The following is a 12,967-nucleotide window of genomic DNA, read 5'->3' on the forward strand; positions in this document are numbered from 1 at the left end:
GGAGCAGCTCTACTGTGTACCCATGAGGTTGCCATTAGTCAGAACTGACTTGACGGCAACTAACAAAAACAATAGTGTGCGGAATGGTATTTCATCATGCTTTTAATTTGAATTTCTCTAATGATAAATGATGTTGAACATCATTTCCTGTGCTCGTTTGCCATCCGTAGATCTTTTTTTCATGAAGTTTTCCAAGTTTTATTACCCGTTTTAAAAATCAAGTTGTTTTCTTACTGTTGAGTTTTAAGAGTTCATTGGATAATCTGGATGCAGATCCCTTGATTGGATTTATGATCTGCAAAGACTTTTCTCCTAGCCTATAACTTGTTGCAAAGCAAAAAAGTTTTTTGTTTTGTTTTTGTAAATTTTGATGAGGTACAGTTTATCATGTTTCTGGGTGATCATGCTTTTGATGTCATGTCTGAGAACTCTGCTTAACCCCAGGTCATGAAGATTTTTGCCTGTTTTCTTCTAAAAGATTTATTGTTTTATGTTTTATATTTAGGTCTGTGATCCATGTTAATTTTTGTGTGAGGTGTGAGGTTTAGGTGGATTTTTTTTTTTTGCATATGGGTGCCAAAGTATTTCAAAATCATTTGTTGAAAATACTGTGCTTTCTCCACTTAATTGTCTTTGCACTGTGTCAAAAATCAATTGTTAACTTGTTTTGAATTTGTTAAGGTTTGTTTTATGACTCATTTCTACTCTGCAATACATGGGGTTACTATGAGTATGAATCGACTCAGCGGCAGCTGGTTGTCTCTATTTTAAATAACAATTAGAAAGGTGATAATTAGGTAATAGCCATACTACACAGATTTTATTGTTTCTGCCACCATGCATCTTACTTTAGTGCTGAATTTAAGTATTACTGAATAGAGATAGCTTTTTATTACAGTTCTGTTATCAAATTACCAATATAACTAAATAAGAAAACAAAACCACCCAGCAAAGCAATGCATTTCAATAACTTTATTGAAAGGTATATATATATTCCTTACTACCAAAACATAATGGTAGTTTGTTAGGTTACCTCTGCCAACTCAAAATTAACACTGATGTATTTAAAATATTGAAATGTTATCAGCTGTTTGGGAAAACTGAAATGTTATCCACAAAACATAGTTCACAGAAGTCAAATATAAGATACGCTATGGTTCTTTGGCTTATTTTTCAGTGCGTATTTATCCATAAATACCCATAACATGACGTTAAAAGTAAATCTGAATTGGTTAAAATCATTCTGGATGGTCTCAGGCTACACAGTGCACTGAGTAACCATTTACGAAGCTTTAAAGTTGTAAAACTTACATTCACTGACTTACATGGAAAATCTGAAATACTACCTCAGCTACCTTATAATTTATTAAGGTGCCCACTTAAATTTTCTTAAGACTTTATTTTGGCACAGTAGGGCATTTAATGAAAGTATACTCTGTTCCTTTTAAGCAAAATTCTAAATTAGAGGCAATGGCAGTTTTATAAAAACAGACTAGACTGAGGCAGTAGATTCTATATAAAAATTTTTATCATGGGTACAAATATTTCCTGTTTTCTAGAAAAAAAATATTAAAGATAACTTTATGAGTTTGTCATACTTGCCAGGTCTGTATTTTTGCTTTATATAAAATGCCCTCAAATGTAAATGTAATTGCCAGATAGCAAACGAAGTCCACATATCTGGATTATGTATTATTTGCATTATGGGTACCAAGAAACCGTTTATACTGCCTAGAATAGTAATCCTTGTTATGTCTTAAAAGTGCATTTGTGAAATGATGGTTTTGATGTATGCCTCAACGATTTAATAAGCACATTTAAGATGATTTAGTTTAAATTAAGTAGGTTACCACTTCAACACCACCTAAATACACTGATCCAATAAAAAAATTTAGATCAATGTTAGAAATGAAGATTCACAGTTTACCTTCTCAGGCTTATCATTAAACTTTCACATTTATGTTCTTAGCTTTGATTTGTATGCTTCACAGATGAATTCAAATCTAAATATAATTCCACTATAGCATAATGTTAGGTAGACAATTTTCCCAAGTCTGAGAACATCAATGCTAATCTAGTTGTGATGTTTTGAGGCTTCACAGCTAAAATCCATTACAATTCTATGGACTCCATGGCTTAGGGCTGAAGAAAAAGGCTTCAAAGAGTTTTTTGTTGCCGTAATAATCCTATTTAAACAAACAAAAAACCAAATTATCAGAAGTCTTCAAAACATAAATTCACTGTTAAAATGAACTGTTCCTAAGATTCAAAATCATGTCATATGTAGACGACTTAAATGTTAACATTTAGTTCTGAGGAGAAAAAGATAAATCACCACTGTGAGTTAAGTAATTTAGATGGCCAGAATGGATATCAAAAATGCAGTGGCCAGGTTTACATTCTTTATGCATATAACTACATACTTTGCAGCAGTCCAACTGCTTTGCTATAACAATACACAACTTTAGTGTTGAAACGCCCTGACAATTTCCAAATACCTAATGGGAAGACCACTTGCCTTATGTTACTTCCTTAAGAATGGTATTCAGGTTCATACTGATTTAGTTAATTAGCTAACAGTCTCAGATTAGTATGGTTCAAGCTTTTGGTCTTGTTGCCCAACTCAGGCTTGTGTTACTTTAAATGACATACTCTGAGCCAGAGCTTGGGTCTACATAAGGCAAAATGATATGTAATTTAAAAAAAGAAAAAAAATACTGTTCTTGTGCTACTTTTAACATTCCAGGTTATTAAAGAGTATGCTGTTAGTTCCAACCTGATTAAAACTTAATGAAATGGTTAATATACACATCAGAGGTTGGATAATTTCTTATTCTTAGGGTGTTGTACCTTGTATGTAGTAAATGTCTTCAAATATTAGCTGACTAGATCAGTGAAGTCCTTTTCCCTTTGCCACCCCAACTCCATTTTACTTTAAAAATAATAATTCAGACTTCAATTCTCTAATTGTAGAGAGAAATAACAGCATTACAAAATTTTCTCTATATGGATAATAACTATGAACCAATTTTACCGATTAAGGAACCGTTTCAGGAATTGTTGGAAGGTGGGTTATCCTGTAGAAACTGTGCTTCAGTTGCCTTGCAGTTCGCCAAGAAACAATCCATTTCAACTTCTGGACATTTGGTTTGGAACACTTGTTTGATGAATATTCAGTTAAACACTTGGATACGAGCTCTTGCCAGAAGGTCAAATCTCTGCCATTTATCTGTACATAGATGTTTAAAAATTATTCAAAATAAAAGTTCTACAGTATTAAAGGATAGTAATAAATGCAATCCTATTAACTGTCTTTCCTTGTCCAAAAAAAAAAAAAAAAAAAATTGAGAATAAGCTATTTAAGTGTCAACTAAACATGTGACTTCTCATTTTACTTCAGGAGACAGTGCAAGTGGTTTAGTTTTACAGGTGTTAAAAGGATTTAGGCTATGACCTTGACATACCTTGGAATGTTTCTGAAGACATTCTACTCCGTCTGTTAATTGTTCACACTTCTGTGCTTGGATTTCCAATGCAATGATAGATAATGCCAACACAGAAGGCTAAAAGAGATCAGTTTTTAAGTAAATGTCAGATATAAAAACAGGTATGAATAAATAGGTTTAATCTTTATAAAATATTTACCTTTGCTTTAGAAAATATGATCCTGCAGTGGCATGCCTTAAGTTGAGCTTCTAGTCTTTCAAAATTAAGGCTGCTTCTCCTTTAAAAAGAAAATTAGGCCAATTTAATGCAGGTAATTTTACATCTAGTCAAAAGACAAATTTATGAAAAACACAAGTTATTTTTTAAAGTGAAGATTATGCACTTATCAGAGAAAAAAAAATTATTTCTGAAGTAAAGGAATTTTTCTCTTTCCCTCAGACACATTAACTTCTAAGGACAACATACATGAGTTTTAAATGATTAGTGCAAAAAAAAAAAAGTGTTATGCCACAGATATCAATGTTCTTTTAATTTTAATAAATCATCTCCTGTATCTACTAAAGTTCCCTTCTCCATAAATTTGTGTTAGATGCTGACCTAATAGGTTCCATAAGTTACATAGTTTAGAAATGGAAAATTTTATGAAGAAAAAGTTGAAATGTCCTTTAACAACAACATTAAAAATTGTAAAATCTAAACCACTTCTGAAGGACAGTGAAGTTCAAGGTGCCTGTAAAAATGGCACGGCAGCAGCATCTGACTTCCTTGTCTAATTTCACAAGGGGAAGGAGAACCATTATTAGTAGCAGCAGACCAAGATTGATTCCTATGAAGCGGAAGTCAGATATACCTCCTCTCTCTAACATTTTTAGCACCAGCTGTCCCTCCTATGGCACTCTCTACCTCCCTGCTGGGTTTGATAATTCATTGCAATGGCCACACAGAACTCTCAGATAATACTCATGATTATGGGGTTTATTATAACAGGTTACAATTCAGGATCAGAAACAACTCAGGATACAATTCTTTGATCAGGATAGCCTCTTCTCAGCTATACCCATAGGCAGGCCTCTCTCTGGCCCTTGGCCCCTCAGCCTGGCTTCTGCCCTGCTCTGACAAGTGTTAAAAAGCTCTTCATCTCCACCTGTAAGTGCCCAGGGGCATCCCACTCTGCCAGTAAGCCTTGGCCCAAAGGTGCTCAGCTCTTGCTCCATGGATTGCCACACCCACTGTAACCCCTTTGCTCTGTGGGCTGGGAAGCCCGCCACACCATCTCATGCTGGTCTCCTGGTTCTGCTGCCACCGTTTTTCTTGCCGTCTTGCGCCATCTCCAGTGTTAAAACTCTCTTCTGGGTTTAGGAGGTTCTCATTACAGGGAGTCTGGGTCCAAAGGACATATTCCACTCTTGTCTCTTCCTCTTCGTGGTAGTGAAGTCCCCCTCTCTGCTCTGGGATTGGCTCTCTCTTGAGTTTAGCAGATGGCAAAACTAACCAATCCTGTTGTTTAGGTTCCATATACATTATCTGCATGGTTCCACCCCCACAAGGGTGACATGCACCTTATTTGTATTATCAGCAAACTGTCCAATCCCCTTGGTGGGCCACAAGCACCTTATTTGCATAGCCCCACCCAATCATTTGGTGGGAGGTTGAAAACCATGGCTAGAAAGGCCATATAAAAGGAATCTATCGCACCACAGGCCACCCCTGGCTTTTCTAGCTATGGTTCTTTCATACTTGGAGATAATTTTCCCCTCCCAATCATTTTACCAGTCCGAAACAGTTGTTAACAATTAGTCCTTCAGTAGGGCAAAGAGTCCTCAGGGCGAGGTTACTCAAGTTCTAGCCATTCAGGTCTGCTGCGTGTATCCAACTGATCTGGTCAGGTTCTCCAAAAGTCATCTTGGCTTCACACTTTCTGGTGTCTTATAAAATTTAACTGAGAGAAGATTATTCTTTGCTATGAACCTCAAAAGGTATCAGCATAGCAAAGCCTTTAAGGGACTTTAGGTTCGGCCACTGTGCTCCAGTCTAGCAGTACACTCTCCCCTTAATCCACTCTTTCAGTTACTGCCTCTACAATTGGTTTTTACAATTACGATTAACCCTGTTAACAATCAGCACTCACAACTGAATCATATAATCCTATCAGCATCTTCCCCCACCCTCTCTTCCTGAGACTCATCAGGAAGAGAGGAATCTATTCAGTGGGGATCCTCCCTTGTCCCCCTCATTTTGAGTGTAAGCAAACCCATTAAATCACGTAGGCCAGCCACTTCATACCTTTATCCCCTCCCGTTTTAGATAGCCAATGTTTACATTGTCCGTCCCTACCAAACCAGTACTCTGAGGAGACAAGCATGTTCCTTGATCTGAAGAATCTTCTGTTCCGGTTAGAACTTTGAGCATGTGCATCCATCAGCAACGTCCAGTCCACAGCAAACCATCAAATTGCAGCCATCTACACCACCTCATGGTGTCAAACATCTTTCTCTTCATTTGGTTGGGTTCTGGTCAGCTCATCCCTAGCCCCTGTGGGCCAGGTCAACAGGCATTACCTGTACACTCAGGAGTTCACACAACTCCCTGTACTTTAGAACAGAGAGCCCCTTTTCCCTCTCATCCCTAGCCTCTATAGGCTAGGTCAACGGGCATGACCCGTAGGCCTGGGAGTCCCTACACCTCCCGGCACTTCTGACCTGCCAACCCCTTCTCTCTCTCTCTCATCCCTAGCCTCTGTGGGCTAAGTCAACGGGTACCAATGGAATATGTCCAAACTCAGCCCATCTCTTCATTATTATACCTCCCCTACTTCCACTCTACCGCACTGCAGAGCCGCAGCTGTCATTTTGATTGGAATTCTATCAGGAGATTGATTTTGTGTAACATCCAGAAATACCATTCTGATATCCAAACCTCCTTTGCTCAAAACAAAGATCACATACCTTTCAAATGGCAAGTTCTCTTGAATGAGTGAATAATAGAGTTGCAGAAACTGAAAGGCCGTAGTAGCTTTGACTTTCCAACACACCTTCTCCAATACTATCTTTTCCATTCTCATCAAGTCTGAAACAGTAAACCTATACTGGCTTATTCGGATCAAGTCATTTGCCAATGGGACGTTCCTCTCTTCTTCTACTGATTTTACGGCCAAATAGAAGCAGCTCAGTCCAACACACCCAAGGTGCTTGGGCTGTACCTAAAAATAATAATAATTATCATCATCCCATGTCTTCAATTTAAAAAAATAAAGGATAATCTAGAATTCAGATCCATCATTAGGAAAATGTATCTTTGAAATGTATTTTCTCAAATGTGATGGAATTAAGATCTACTTACACCTCTTCATTTGGTTGGGTTCTGGTCAGCTCATCCCTAGCCCCTGTGGGTAGCCCATCAATCCTATGCACCCCATTTGGAACTGATTTTTGAGTAACTGGACTGAGTTTCAATGTTTGTCCTCTGCATAGAACAATTCTTACTGTTTCTTAACACTGTATAACTGTAAACACTGTGCTGTAATTCAACCAAGAAAGTTAACTGGTCAAAAGATTTATGGGAGGAACTGAAACATGTTACATAAATGGTGTACTAATAAAATTCCCAGGATGTTATGTCTTTTCCAGGCTGTTTTCTTTATATTAACACAAGTAAAACAGTTTTTAAGTATAATAACACACGTTATTTACTTGGCCTATAAAGCCCTATCCACTACCAATCTTTTTAATTTATTCATTATTTTCTGAATGTCTACAATATGTTAGGCACAGTCAAAATTTTATCCAGTCTTTAATTCCAGCTCAAATAAAACTTTAAGAATCTTTTACCAGTATCTGTTTTATCTCTTCTTCATGGAACCCCTTCAACAATATATTTATACCTCTTTAGAGTATATTACTTACTGTGCCTTGTACTGTTACGATAGTTATCAGTGTAACCATCTTATTCCCATATAACCCGTAAAACCCATTGCCGTTGAGTCGATTCTGACTCATAGCAACCCTATAGGGGTTGAACTGCCCCATAAGGTTTCCAGGCTGTAATCTTTATGGGCATACTGCCACATCTTTCTCTCACAGAGCGGCTGGTGGGTTCAAACGACTGACTTTCAGTTAGCAGCTGAGCACTTAACCACTGCGCCACCAGGACTGCTTATTTCCATATAGGACTAGAATATACTTGAGGGGCAGCTGTATATTTTCATCTGTGCAACATTTATAGATCCAAGTACAATGCCTGCATGTGGTAAGTGTCTAAAGAATTGTTAAATCAGTCTGTTGAACAAAATGCCAATATGGAACTATTCAATTCAATAAATAATGAGTTCTTTCTATGATGCGCTGTGTTAGGTACTGAGAACTAAAAGACAAGTGTCATTCTAATTGTCACACTATCTCATTATCCATCAATGACCATGGGGGCATAGAGAAGGCAGATGCATTTTTAATAAACAAGCTCTGAAAGGTACACAGATATCCTGCTTATCCAGTAAAGGGAAATAATTATAGAAATGCTCCTTCTTCAGAAGATACTATCTTGTCTACTGCTTGCAAACTGATGGTGGAAATGTTAAGCATAAGCAGGACTTGAGTAGGTCTAAGATTAAAACACTTAGAACTTTATATATAGATAGTGATTAAGAAATACACCCAAACCCTTAACCACAATCTAGTATTCTGTCTCTAACGAATTTCTTTAAATTTAAGTACAACAAATAAATGAAAACACCCAAACTATCAACAAATTTTTCAAAAACAACAACCAATTCTACTGGGAAACTCTGTAATTATTTTATATTAGACTATTTTCCATCTCAAAATTTGTCTAACAAATGATGCATTACCCTTGATTTATGATAAGAGAAAATATTCATCAATGCTGTAGCACACAGAATTATCAACAGTGTTTCAGCTACCTGCTGAAAAGGAAGAAGATCAAGTTTGTGAATAACAGCCAAAAGCTAACACAAAGTAAAGACACTTTGAGCAAAATTAAATATTCAGGGTAATGTAGCCTTAAACATACCTTCATTTTGCACAGAAACCTGTCCAGTAAATTCACAGCTAGAGAAAATGTTTCCGTGTCAAAGCCAAAGAACTGAGTTAGACTAAGGAGATCTTTCACTTCGAAGTCCCTTAGCCTTGCACTCATTCTGAGGCCATTATCATGAGCAGACTCAATTAGTCTCAAGCCGCAGACTTTTGGCTGACATCTAGACTCCTGTTCCAACAGGGCATTCAGCTGGTGTAGCAGTTTCTGAGCGTCTGTTGTCAGTACCTCTATCATCTATATATAGAACAAAACCCAGAAAGGAGTGTAAGAATAACCCTTCCTGCTTTCCTTGGCCATCTTTGTATTGTGCCAAGAAGTACTATATAAGTCTCTCCTCCCCCTCATGCTGCTAGTGAACCTAGTGCCATCTATTATTTTTTTCCTCTCTACCAGTCTTGTGACTCACCATAAACTGCAAATTCCTAGAGGGCAGGAATCATATCTTCAAAATATTTGTTCAAGTTATTCACTGTCAATAGATAACTATTAAGACACTGCTATATGACAAGATACTAAGAACTCTGAAATCAGATGCTAGTATGTCTTCTGCCAAATAGTAGCAATGTGAACTGTTCACATTACTTTTCTGAGCCTTAGTTCCTCACAGATTTGTGTGCATTACACAAAAATCACATAGGCAAAGAGCTCAGCACATACAGTAGGTGCTTAATAAACACTGGACGATAAAAATGGGCTTAATTTTACATCTGTGAAATAAGGCTAACACTACCTTTTTGAATGTCTGGGAAGATTAGACAAGATAGTTCACAGAGTTTAGCACACTGCTTGGCTCACAGTGAAAGCTCAGCAATCGTGAACTTTTATTGTACTAGGAAAGGAAGCTTAAAAGGTGCTATGGGAGCACGTAGTCGGGGGGTAACCTAGTCTGCAAGATGAACCTGGGAATTTCATTTAAGACAGTGCATTCTACATCAAGTGTGCCAGGGACAAGCTAAGTGCTGGGTACGGGAACGTCCCATCCCTCACCAACTGAGAGACAGGAAGGCAGGGGGATCTTTAGGGTTAGGCGACGAAAATGGGGACAGATGAGGAACCAGTAACTTTATGGGCATAACTCTTTCACTCCCGGCAGGTCCCTGGGACGGGGCGGGCACTCACACTACCTCAGGGAGGACGGATCCGGCCCCGCCCCTCCAGACTCGGACTAGCCTGGGCATGTGCTCACAACAGCAACAGAGTGAATGCAGGAAAACGGCGCAGGCCAGGCCTTCCCCCTCACCCCGTGCCCCCAACCCTGGTCCCTACTCGCACTCTCACCTCACCTTGATCGTGACTGCGGCTCCTCAGCGGTAATTATGGTAACTACCCTCCCCGGGCCTGCTCGCACCTCACCCCACGATATTAGATCCGAGAGGCCTACGAGGCGAGAGGACTCGCGGGCAGGAGGGGAGCAGCCCGGGGAGGGGAAGCTGTCCGGGACGGAGGTCGCCGCAGCGCCGCCGAGACAGACCTGCCCTCAGTCAGGACCAGCTCGGAGCAGGCGAGGCCGCGCCTGCTCTCCTGAGCAGTATGTTGAAGGGCGGGGCGTTCCCGCGAGGTAAGAAGTCCAGCCAATCAGCACGCACCTTACATTATCCGGGGCGTCAATTCTCCGATCCCTTAAGACCACGCCCTCTTCCCCCTAAGCGTCTCTCATTGGAGAGAAAATGTCTCCATTCAAGAAGAGGGCTAATCAGATACTTGTGCACGCCCCAACCCTAGCCAGGGTCAGGTCTCAGCGGCAAACCGGATTGGCCAGGATGTCATTCCAGAATGTACTGGGAGTTTTTGTTTCGTACAGTTTAATACTTGTATAGTGGTTCTACTCCGTCTTCCTGAAAATACAGTGATTAGTTACAAAAAAAAAAAAGTCTTCATTTCTCATTGCAGAGGTAGAGGTGTAGAATTTTCTATGGTGTGATTTATTAAATTCTGGAGATTTCTGTCAGTGAACTTTGGAAATCAGTTGATCCTTTATTTTTGCTCTTTGTATAATTTATCAAAGAATGGAGTTGGGCTACTTAATTTCTTGGCCCTCTTCCAATTTTCTGAATTTTATTTTTAAGCGAGTTTACATAGAAAAGTTGATGATTTTCTTCCAATGGGTTAAAATGAAAGGTGTGTATCAGACTGTATTAAGAGTCTGTAATATGGGAATATGTACAAAATAATGCAAAATTTATGCAAAAGGAATATTTACAAAATAAATGTAGTAAGCATAAATCTCAGACTACAGACCACTGTGTGAAGCAGTATTATTCTTTTTATTTACTATAAATGAACTTAATCTCTGAATATGAGCCTATCCTACACCAGGTTAGTGGAAAAATAATCCCTTCCTGGATTCTCTTTCTCTCTTTGTCAGGGATCAGGAGCCTAGAAGTGAAAAGGCCTGAGGAGGACCTGCAGTGAGTCAGCTAACTCTCAAAAGATGGTAGTTTAATGTCTCTGTTCTCATGGCCTCTTATCTTCAAGTGGCTATATGGGCTTTTAAAGAGTGAAAAATCCGAACGATTTGCTGGCACCTCTACTTCTCTTGAGGCAACGTCGCAGAACCAAGCCCTGGAAGGGAGTGGAAAGGAAAACCAGGGAGAAAAAATTACTAATTCAAAATAATTCTCTAGTCACATAATCAAGTGAGTTTGAAAACTGGAGCTCAGATGGGAAAGGAAACTTGGTACCCTTTGAAAATGAATTTACCTAATGAATATAAATTGGCAATTTAAAACATTTAAAAATTAATTTTATTTTAAAAATATTGTAATGATGTGTGAGTTTTAAAATGTGCATGTTTCTCCTGTTGGCTTTTATTAATGAAATTAGGAATGTATACACACAATTTTTAGAAAATGGCTTAAAAAAAACCCCGTTGCTGTCGAGTCAATTCCGACTCAAAATGGCTTAGAAACCATTAAAACCGTTATTGCAATGAAATGATGCACTAGTTCACTAATATTTGTTGAGCACATTCTATGTGTCAATGGAAAACAAAATAGACCACTCCCTGTCCTTGCGGGCACGTAGTCTTGTGGGCGATATAAACGTCTAGCCTTTGGAATAAAATCCAGGAACGGCCACTACTAACTAGCTATGTGGCTTTCAGCAAGTTATTTAATCACTTTGAGTTTCCATTTTCTTTTCTTAAATAACGCAAAGTACATAGAACTAGGCACGGAGTCCATAACACAGTAACTACTTGATAAATGGTAGCTTTTGTTACTATTAAAGAGCCCTGGGCTGCTAAGTGAAAGGTCGGCAGTTGGGAACTCCGCAGCCACTCCGCAGAAGTATGTGCAGTCCATTTCCTTGAAGATTGACAGCCTTGAAAACCCTATGGCGCAGTTCTACTCTGTCCTGTAGGGTCGCTATAGTGAGTTCGAATTGACTGGACAGCAACTGTTGTTTTTTTTTTTTTTTTGGCGGGGGGAGGGTTGGGGCGGTTACTAAATTACTAACATTTCTTTCAAAATATTTTGCTTAAATAGATTTTTTGGTTGCGTTTTCTCTGTTGTCAGACCCTTGCCGATTCTCAACCTAGAATGAGTATCAAAGTATCTGAATTGTTTATTTAATGCTAATAAACATATCTAAGTTGCATGTATTACTTTCTACATGTTATTTATACTTGAAAATTCATTTGAGGGCTTTAGGTAATTTATCATTGTTTATGTAATAAAAATGTTTCTCTCACATTAGGATCTTGTTTTTACTTTTTATTAAAATCTCAAAAGCCCTACGTTAAAAAAAAATGCTAGCATTGAAGAAATATTGAGTACAAATCAAGTCAAATGGACATTCTTTGCCTTTTGTCCTTCTCTGACCCTACTGCCATTTTTATTCCATAATAATTATTTAAATTATTTAAATAATTTAAAAGACCTAATTAGCAGATGTGCAAATGTAAGCTAAAACTCAATTATCTACTCTCATAAATAAAGAAAATAAATTCTTTGTTAGCTATACTTTTATTTTTAAAGAAATGTAAATTTAGTAATGAGTTCCTATCAGAAATTTGTCAAATGACTGCTCTAACTCACATGCAATGATCTTTTCAACTCTCATCTTCATACTTTTCTTCTGTAGCAACAATTAAGTGTTACAAGATGCTCAGAATAATGGCCTTGATTCTGGAGAAGAATCCTAGGTAGTAACAGGGAGATTTAATTGTATTCCCTACACTGTAGACTGCAGAAATGCCTTTGAGCAACAAAGATTGTAACAAGTAGGTGTAACATGGGTGGTGTGTCATTTACTGCCCTTGTTCAAACGGAAATTCCTAACTGTTTCAGTTCCTTTTCACCTTGGAGACAGAGTGAGGCTTTGCCTTCCCTCCCCCACACAAAATGTCCAAGCACCTCACTCTCTGTTCAGCATTGCTGACAAGTGTCCAGAACTTTTGGAAGTAGGCTTGTCCAAGTGTCATGAGGATCAAGGAAGTGCGGATCAATAAGAACTCTGCTGAGACCCT

General features: G+C 38.3%; 1 protein-coding gene across 1 annotated transcript; it reads right to left on the reverse strand.

Annotated features, from left to right (window-relative positions):
* On the reverse strand, nucleotides 1-9,998 carry CCNG1 (cyclin G1). The gene is made up of 7 exons (XM_004371228.2): nucleotides 9,783-9,998; nucleotides 8,473-8,733; nucleotides 6,393-6,646; nucleotides 3,646-3,724; nucleotides 3,465-3,563; nucleotides 3,035-3,229; nucleotides 1-2,186 (listed from the first exon to the last, which is right to left on the reverse strand). Exons 2-6 carry the CDS (start codon nucleotides 8,731-8,733, stop codon nucleotides 3,038-3,040), a joined length of 885 nt encoding a protein of 294 aa, XP_004371285.1. The 5' UTR covers nucleotides 9,783-9,998; the 3' UTR covers nucleotides 1-2,186; nucleotides 3,035-3,037.
* Between the last annotated feature and the right edge of the window lie 2,969 nt (nucleotides 9,999-12,967).

The sequence above is a fragment of the Trichechus manatus genome, unplaced genomic scaffold (genome assembly GCF_000243295.1).
Source record: "Trichechus manatus latirostris isolate Lorelei unplaced genomic scaffold, TriManLat1.0 scaffold00011, whole genome shotgun sequence".
In the NCBI taxonomy this organism is placed as follows: Eukaryota; Metazoa; Chordata; class Mammalia; order Sirenia; family Trichechidae; genus Trichechus; species Trichechus manatus.